At 48.1% G+C, this 9125-nt stretch overlaps 1 protein-coding gene across 1 annotated transcript in view; it reads left to right on the forward strand.

Annotated features, from left to right (window-relative positions):
• Nucleotides 1–6009: 6009 nt before the first annotated feature.
• SLAMF9 (SLAM family member 9) overlaps nt 6010–9125 on the forward strand; it is a 5192-nt gene continuing 2076 nt past the window's right edge. Inside the window, exons 1-2 of the mRNA XM_006168869.2 lie at nt 6010–6137; nt 7838–8173. Of these exons, the coding sequence (XP_006168931.1) occupies nt 6092–6137; nt 7838–8173 (382 nt within the window). The 5' untranslated portion in view covers nt 6010–6091. The remainder of the gene's footprint in view (nt 6138–7837; nt 8174–9125) is intronic.

Below are 9125 nucleotides of genomic sequence, written 5' to 3' on the forward strand. Positions count from 1 at the left end.
TTATTTGCTCCTAAAGACCCAGAGGAGATCTACATTTTACGGGTGCAACTACTTTATCATATATGGCAAAGTCTTAGTGTGAAAAACCCAGAACCGAGAACTTGGGTGGAGGAAGTCTTTCTGGGCAGTGATCCCAGAAGAAAGAATGAGGAAAATGAGACAGGGCAAGGAGAAAGCAAATAGAAGGTGGTTAGTAGCTGATAACAGTTGTGGGCGACAGGCTCAATGCCTTGGAGGAGTCATGAAGGACATGCCTTAGAACTGTCCCATGAAGGGCAGGAAGGCTGGGACGTTTCCTCTCATCTCCTCCAGACTTTGGCACTCTGTGGGCTGGTGTTGACTCCAGCTTTCCGGCTGCTCCTCGCTTGGGCTGAGTTGGTCTTTCTCTGTTGCAGAGAAAGCGCCGAAGCAGAGGCTTCCTGGGTGCGAACCTCATGGCGGACTCTGACATGAAATTACCTGCCATGGCAGTGTAGAAATCAGGAGGGTGAGGGACCAGCAGTTAGCCTAATGGCTATGTCTCTGGACTCCCACGTAGTCAACCGCCGTTCGAGGCCCGGACCCGGTGGCTTAAACTCATGCTGGGTGCATGTGCGTGCGTGCCCAAGATCCCAAGAGGAGAATGGAGGAGAAGGGATTACGGCGTGACCATCCACCCGGGGGGTGATTTCCTGATTTCTGTCTCTCTGTCTCTCTCTCTCTCTCTCTGTCTGGTGAGCGCACGCACCCTATAGCAAAAACCTCTCCAAAAAAAAAGAAAAGAAATCAGGAGGGTGAGAAGGCCGTGCTACAGGGAACCCGAGTCTGCCGGAAGCACGATGTTAGAACTATCTCTTCCTGCCTTGGTTACACTCAGCTGACGCTGTGACAGGTATCAGGAGACAGAAGGCAGATGAGGGAGCCCTCCCTCGTGGAACTTACAATGGGAATTAAGGAGAACCTGTGTCACTGCTCCTGGAACTCCCTCCTTCCTGGGTAGAGAGTTGAGAGGAGGCAAATGGGAGGTCTTCTTAGCTAGTCACATTACATCTAACCTCAAGCCAGGTGAAGGGGTGGGACTTCAAGGAGAGGACTTGCAGAGCTTTGGGACAAATACACTGTGGAGGATAGCCAGAGGAGATGGTGCCTAAGATAGGCCTGGGATTGCTGAAACTGAGTATGGGCTCCCACTAGGGAGCCAGAGCATGGTGCCATCTTGTAGATCTTGGAATTCATTGAGGTGAGGAATATATATGGTGGGCAAGTGGGGGCCACAGTGACAGCCTGCTGGGCTCTCTGCGGAGCTGTACAATAAGGATATTTGGGGAGTGAGGGGAGGAGACTGGAGAAATGTGGCTAGAAGTCCAGGGGCTGAGGAAGAAGCTGCAAACGACCATCCAGAACAGAGGTGTATCCCCCGAAGGAAGGGCAGGAGAGAGAGAACCAGCAGAAGCTCTTAACTGGCAAAACTACTCAGCAGAGAAGAGTTCATCTTCACCATTTGCCAGCCCACAGAGCATGAAACCACTCAGGCAGGCCAGGGCGGTGCGGCACCTCCCTGCCCACCCAGCCTCCTGGAGGGAGGAACTGAGAGCTGGGGGAGGGATGTAGGAAGGGGGCACCACGAGTAGAGCAGGGGAGAGGTCAGCTGGGAGGAGAGAGAGAGAGCAGAAGGACCTTTCTCTCCTCCACTGCAGGCACCCACCCTGAAACAGATCCCAGACAAGGGAAAGGGAGATTACTTGATTGTCAGTTAAGTTTAGAATTTTGTGTGTTACATGGACAGGAAGTTCTCATTTTGGCACTAAGACCAGAAATCAAAGCCAGAGCTCTCATTTGGAGCAGAGACTACCACTGAGTAAGATGGACGACGCAAAGCAGAAGGAAGTTGCATTCAGACCACACTCCATGAGTTAGGATGAAAGTTAGACTTGAAAATAGTGCTCTGAGACACGACTTTCTCCACATTGGACTGGAAGCGCTTAATGAAGATGGGGGGGTGTGTGTAGAAATGATTCTTTATCCTCAATAAGTATAATGGATTGTGCTTATTTATGGAGACGGTTGTAACAAATCCAAGCACAGTCACCCTCTTGCTACCAGCATACTCACCGCAGCAGCCGTGAAGGTGCGCTGCTCTCTCTGCAAGAGAAAACTGATCTGTGGCTGCACGGAACACAGAGAACCGTCTCCTTCCAGCACCTCTGGATGTGAGCTCTGCCGGGGCAGCTACAGCCTGAGGCTGTGCACGGTGTGGGCCCTGGCACCCAGACGTTCTTGCACAGAAAGGGTCCTCATGCCTGGACATTCCTGTCTAGCACGAGCCTTCTCTGATGGGCAACCTCTGCACCAGAGCTTCCTGCTGCGTTCATGGAGATGGTGAGGTCTGGTTAAAAGAGTTCATGGAGATGGTGAGGTCTGTGTCAAGGTCTGATGTGGGCTGCTTCCTGCCCCTTTTTATATTTCATAGGCATTAACCCCTATTTACAACCTCTTTTACTTTACACAGAGAAATAGAGGAGAAGGGATTGGAACGCATGTGTGCACTCGCCAGAGACAAACTGACGGGAAAGAGAGAGAGAGAGAGAGACAGCACTCCCACCACCTCTACCCCGGGTTGGGGGGTTGGCCACCATGCAATCTCCTCCAGTCTCCTCTTGGGATTTGGGCACACACTCACACATGCTCAGAGTGTTTTTCAAGGAGTTGACCATGTGGGATCCAGTGCTTTAACTTCCATGTCACCTGTTGGTCCCAAAGTTGTTTTATTTTAAACTCCAGCATCTGCTTCTCACAGACCCTCACTGATGTATCCACCCTTTCAACACTAAATATGATGCACATTTTTAAATTTCCTTTTTCCTTCTCTTCTCTTCCCTTTTCTCTTCTCTTCTCTTCTCCTCTCTTCTCCTCTCCTCTCCTCCCCTCCCCCCTCCCCTCTTCTCTTCTCTTTTCTTTTTTTTTTTCTTTTCCTTTCTTCTTTTCTTTATTTGCCAGGGGAATGTGTGCTTGCTAGGGAGAGACAGAGAGAAAGAGGGAGAAAGCTCTCCCCGATGAGGCAGAGGCACACTGCAATCCCTTCTCCTGTCTCCATCTTGTTGTGATGTTGGACACCCACGTGCACCTGGGGTGTTTTTCAAGCCTTCAGAGCTGGCATTCAAACCACAGTCAGTCACTTGGGATCCAGCCTCCTTAACCACTAGGCATATGACCTTATTTTTTTTATTTTTTCCTCTTCGCTTTATTTTTATTTTTTTAAAGATAGGGAATAGCTATCTAAAAAAGTTTCGGACTGAGGCTGAAAGCTGATCTACTTTTTAAAAAAAAATCAAGAAAAACAAAACAAAATAAAAAATCCCTGAAGCTTAATACTCATAAATTGTATTTTTAATAAATTTTATGAATTTTTTGGATAAATTTTTGCTATGGGGGGATGTGCTCGCTGCAATCCCTTCTTCTCCATTCTCTCAGGATTTAGGGCAAACATGCACATGCGCCCGGCCTGAGTTTTTCTTTAAGCTGCTGGGTCCAGTACTCAAACCTGGGTTGACTACATGGGAGTCCAGAGACGCCATCTGCTGGTACTCATAAATTGTATTTGAAGAACTATCTACTTCAGGGCCAGCCCAAGGCCTGGTGGTTAAGGGAGCTGGCTTGCACGCTGCTGACAGTGCAGTTTGAATCCTGGCCCTCACGGCTTGGGAAACATTGGGCATGTGTGTGTGTGCTCAAAACCTCACCAGAATGGAGAAATGGAAGAAAAGGGGTTGGAACATGACCATGCTCCATGGTTGGGGGGCTTTCTCCTCCCCCCACCTCTGTCTCCCTCTGGTGAGTGCACACGTCTTCTGGCAAAAACAAACGGGCCAACAAGTGGCATAGTGGTTAAGGCGCTGGACTCCCATGTGGCCAATCACAGACCCAGAGGCTTGAAGATCATTCTGGATGTGTGTGTGTGTATGTGTGTGTGTGTGTTTGTGTGTGTGCCATTTCCTCAAATACCAGGAGAATGGAGAAAGGATTGGGCATGACCATTTCCTCTGGGGAGTGATTTCTCACTTTCCCTTTCACTATCGTCAAGAAAGCGCATGCGCCCTATGGCAAAAATCTTAAAACAACAAACACTTTCTGCTTCCTATTCTTTATTTAGTAGATACTATGCATCCTTGAAGTCTCAGCTTAAATATCGCCTTTTCTTGATAGCTTTACCCTGACCCTCCTGACTCCAACTTTGCTAAATTCCCTTGCTATCAGCTACCCTAATTTCTTCTTGGTTAGACTGATTAAACTAGTTACTTGTCCAATGTCAGTTATTAGCTTCTGAACTTCACAAAGTTATGATCTAAAATTCTTGGTCACTGCTTAGCCAGCAGGTAGGATGGAGGTTAAGGTGGGTGAATCTCACATGGCCGACTGCACAGTTCAAGTCCTGGACCCAGCGATTTGAAAATCACACAGAGTGGGTGTGCATGCATGCCCAAAATCCCAAGAGGAAGAGAATGGAGCAGAAGGGATTGCATTGTGATCATTTACCCTGGGAGATGATTTCTCATTTCTCTCTCTCTCTCTCTGGTTGAGTGCACATGCCCTATAGCAAAAGTTACACAAATACAATACAATAAAATCTTGGTCACTGGGACTAGCAGTTAGCGTAACGGCTATGTTGCTGGACTCCCACGTAGTCGACCGCAGTTCGAGTCCCGGACCTGGTGGCTTAAACTCACACCGGATGCGTGTGCGTGCGTGCCCAAGATCCCGAGAGGAGAATGGAGGAGAAGGGATTGCGGCGTGGCCATCCCCCCTGGGGGGTGACTTCTCGCTTTCTATCTCTCTGTCTCTGTCTGTCTGGCGAGCACACGCACCCTATAGCAAAAAAAAAACTCTCCAGAAAAAAAAAAATCTTGGTCACTGATAATTCCTCAGTACCGAGGACAGTGTGTGGGGGCCATAGAACTTCCATAAGTATTTGATGGAGTGTTGACTTTGCTAACATAAAGGTATGAAATGTTGGCATAGGATCAGAAGTGAATATGAGGACAAATTTTATAAAATTGGTAGAAGAATGGAATTAGGGTATGAGCTGAATTTGGTGCAAAAATTTTGAAATCCACACATAGTCTTCTCATGAAACATATTTTTGATGAACCTTTCGAAGATTCCTAACTTATCTGACTCCATTGAACCCTTGGTTTTGAGACATGACTCTTGCTTCCTCATCACAGTTCAGACTCGTCTAATTGCATATTAGATGAAACCAAGATTATGGCAGAGATGTTGCAGGAAATCCAAGCAAGTGATTGTCCAGTCTTTGTTTGAGTACCGGGGAAAAAAACGTTTTCTGCACCAGCCCATTGCATCCTGGACAGCTGACTCTCAGAAAGATCCCCTGGTCCTCCACAGTCACCTCCTGAATCTGATATCTTAGAGCTTTGATTTAAAGTCTTTTCCTAATATTAACAACCTAGATCAACTCTCTGGTCTGCCTTTTTAAAAGAGAATCAAATTATTTCTCCTCTGCACAGTCTCTCAGGTGGGAATGTAGCTTGTTTTACACAGAAAGCCTTCATTTGTTCATCCATTCTGAAGATACAAGTTGGGTGCTAACAGATGTCCAGCCTGGGGCTTTAGGGGGCAGTAGTGGGGGACAATGAGGAAACACCAGGTAGAGTCTTTGTCTGGGGGGCTAGAGATGTATATAAGGTCGGGTGATAGCAGCAACAGGGGAACTACCAGAACTAGGACAAAGTGTACTGAGAGCCAATGGCAGGATAGGTAGTGGCCAAGATCCTGCGGCATGTGGTATGTGTGGGGATCTGGGAACACAGAGGGAGTTTTGAGAGGTTTCCTTAGCAAGTGGGGTCTGAGCTGTGTTTGGCAGACAGGACTATGAGTCTGTGGGTAAACCATCTTGACAATAAGGCTCTGAGAGAGAACCCCTTCCATTCGAGACAGGGAGGGGCTTAGAAAGGGCAGAGGAAGTTAGAGAGCTGCTAGCTGGGGTGGCAAAGATTTCTTTCTGTCAGGACATCCCTAGGAAGTTCCTAACAGCCTGTCTTCTCCTCAGCCCTGGGACTGACCAAGTCACACGCCTGTGGGGCTCGGGGCTGCTGACATGGGGCGCCTTCCTTGCCTACTCCTTTTCATGCTACTGCAGCAAGGTGAGTGAGACCACTGCCAGCTTCCCCTCTGTCCTGTTTTCTGGGTCTCAGGCTAGTAAGTCCCTTCCGTGGGGACTTAATGCACCAGCTTATTATAGGACAGGAAAGTTGGTCTGCATTGTGTAAAATCCTTGTTTCTTTCGGTCCGTATCTCTAAGAGTAGAGACCCACCCTGAGATGTAACGAAAAACCACAAACACTTGTAAAGTAGGAATAAGGAAGTTTTAATAAGAAAGCGAGGATTTTTAATAGAAAAGTACATCTCCATGCCTGAAAGGCATGCACATGGGCAGCTACCAGAGGACAACGGCACTGAGCATGGGGTCAGGTGTGACATTTATTCTAAGAGTTGATAATGGATATTTAGAAGGGGAAGGTCTGTATCTGGCTTCTTTGTTTGACTTTGCGGGCTGCTTCCTGCACTTGAATATCTCTCACACATTGGAGGAATTCAGTTACTAATCCCATATGCTCAGTGTGGATTTAGAAGGTATGAGCATCCTTATTTGGATGAACTGCCCAGTCGTTTATTGCCCCAGTGGGAATCAGGATGTTGACCAAAATGTCTCCTTGGGTCCTTTTGTATTTATGAAGAATAATAAGAGAGACATGAATAGCCTTCCTTATGTGGCTTTCTCAGGTAGTAAAGAAGAAAAATGGGATCTTTCCCCCCTTCCCTCCAGGAGCTGGATGGGAGGAAGCAGTCTCTGCAGAGGGTGTAGTTGTAACTCCTAATACGTTGTTGTCCTTCTGCTGTTATCTTAGGGCTGCCCTCTCATTTCTAGCTGACAACCACAAGCTCTTTTAGGGTAACAGGACAGAGTGAGGCTTCAGGGCAGAGATGAGGGCACCTGGAGATATGGAAGAGAGACCACCTAGGGTGGCAAAGGAGAGATAAAATCTGGAGGGTGAAGGGACAAAAGGGACCTGCTATAGTCTAAACGTTTCCCTTGAAAATTTATGTGTTGGGACCAGCACTTAGCGTAATGGCTATGTCGCTGGACTCCCACATAGTCGACCGTGGTTTGAGTCCCGGACCTGTGGCTTAAACTCACGCCGGGCGTGTGTGCATGCTTGCCCAAGATCCCGAGAGGAGACAGGAGGAGAAGGAATTGCGGCTTGACCATCCCCCCTGGGGGGTGATTTCTCGCTTTCTGTCTCTCTGTCTCTCTCTGTCTGTCTGGCGAGCGCACGCGCCCTATAGCAAAAATCTCTCAAAAAAAAATTATGTGTTGAGCCATTATACAAAATTAAGAAGGTGAAAGTCTGATCCAGTTAAGATGTCAAAAAGTGGAGCCTTTGGGAAGAGATGAGGATTAAGGTTATTAGAGCAGGACTTCTATGATTGCATTCTGGTGGGTTTTCCACACTTGCGATGTCATAGGAACTCTGAAAGACCCCCACCAGAGGTGACTCCTGGACCTTGTATTCACAAACCGTGAAGTAAATAAACCTCTATTTTTATAAATTACCTGGTTTCAGGTATTTCCTTTTATTAGCAACAAAGTGGACTCGCCTGGTAGGTGTTCAACTCAGGTACCAGGGGAATCTAGAGCCAGAAGTGGCAACGGGAGGGCAAAATTGAGTGTGGGCCACAGAAGCTACTCAACTGAGACTGAACCACGGTTCCCATTGCCAGCTTCAGTAACCCAGAGACACCAGGCAGGCAGTTTCCATGTCTTTTCCTCCTGTATCTGCAGCCAAAGGAGACTCAGGAGATGACATGAATCCCAAAGAAGTAGTTGCCGTCCTTCAGGAGTCTATCAACTTCTACCTGGAAATACCTTCCAACGAAGAGGTTGAGAACATCGTCTGGTCCTCCAGTACAAGTCTTGCCATCGTGGTGCCAGGGAGACTCCTAGCTACCATCACACTAACTGACACTCGCTACCAGGGCCGAGTGAGCTTCCTGGACTCCAGCTACTCTCTGCACATCAGTAATCTGAGCTGGACGGACTCAGGCCTTTACCGAGCTCAAGTCAACCTGAGGACGTCCCAGTTCTCTACTATGCAACTCTTCAATCTCCGAGTCTACCGTGAGTTTGGGCTGGGAACCACAGGCTGCTTTCCATGGCTCTCCTGAGTTTCTCATGCCACAGTGTAGAGGTTTGGGACTTCAGGTTATTGTTTGAGGAGCTAGCACTAGAAGGCAAGCCACATCCAAAGTGCCCAACTCCAACATCTGAGCTGCAGCAGCAGGTAAAGTGTCCTGGAGCAACGAGGCACCTAGCCTTGAGGCTGTTTCCATGGAGGTGCCCACCACAATGAGAGGCTTTAGGGGCTTCCCTTATAGACCTTCTAGGTGCTACTGTCTCCCAGTGAGATTGTGCACCCTGGAAATGAACCCTACCCCCTTCTTGAGCCCTTTACCCCTGTGTTATTTGATGGCTATTCGTCAGTAGCTTCTCTCCACTTGAGTCAGATTTCTTAGTGCCCGTCACATGGAGCCTACCTTGATTCGCTTTTTTTTTTTTTTTTTTTTTTAGAGAGATTTTTGCTATGGGGCATGTGTACTCATCAGAGAGACAGAGAGAGAGAAAGCGAAAAGTCACTCCCCAGTGGAGATGGCCATGCCACAATTCCTTCTCCTCCATTCTCCTCTTGGGATCTTGGGCACATGTGCACACGTGCCTGATGTGAGTTTTAAGTCCCTGGGTCCAGGACTCGAATGGCGGTCAACCATGTGGGAGTCCAGTAGTGTGCCCATTATGCGATCTGCTGGTCCCTACCTTGATTCTTGAAGAGACACTGGTTAAAATAAAAGGCCAGGACTAGCAGGTGGCATGGTGGCTAAAGCGCTGGATCCCGCATGGCCAACTGTGTGATTCAAGTCACAGGTGTGTGTGTGTGTGACTGCCCAAACTCTCAAGAGGAGAATGGAGGAGAAGAATTTGTGGTGTGGCCATCCTCCCCGGAAATTGATTTCTCCCTTTTCCTCTCCATTTCTGTCTCTCTCCCTTTCTCTGGTGAGGACATGTGCCCTATGGC

Source organism: Tupaia chinensis, unplaced genomic scaffold (genome assembly GCF_000334495.1).
Source record: "Tupaia chinensis unplaced genomic scaffold, TupChi_1.0 Scaffold146187_1, whole genome shotgun sequence".
NCBI classification, from domain to species: domain Eukaryota; kingdom Metazoa; phylum Chordata; class Mammalia; order Scandentia; family Tupaiidae; genus Tupaia; species Tupaia belangeri.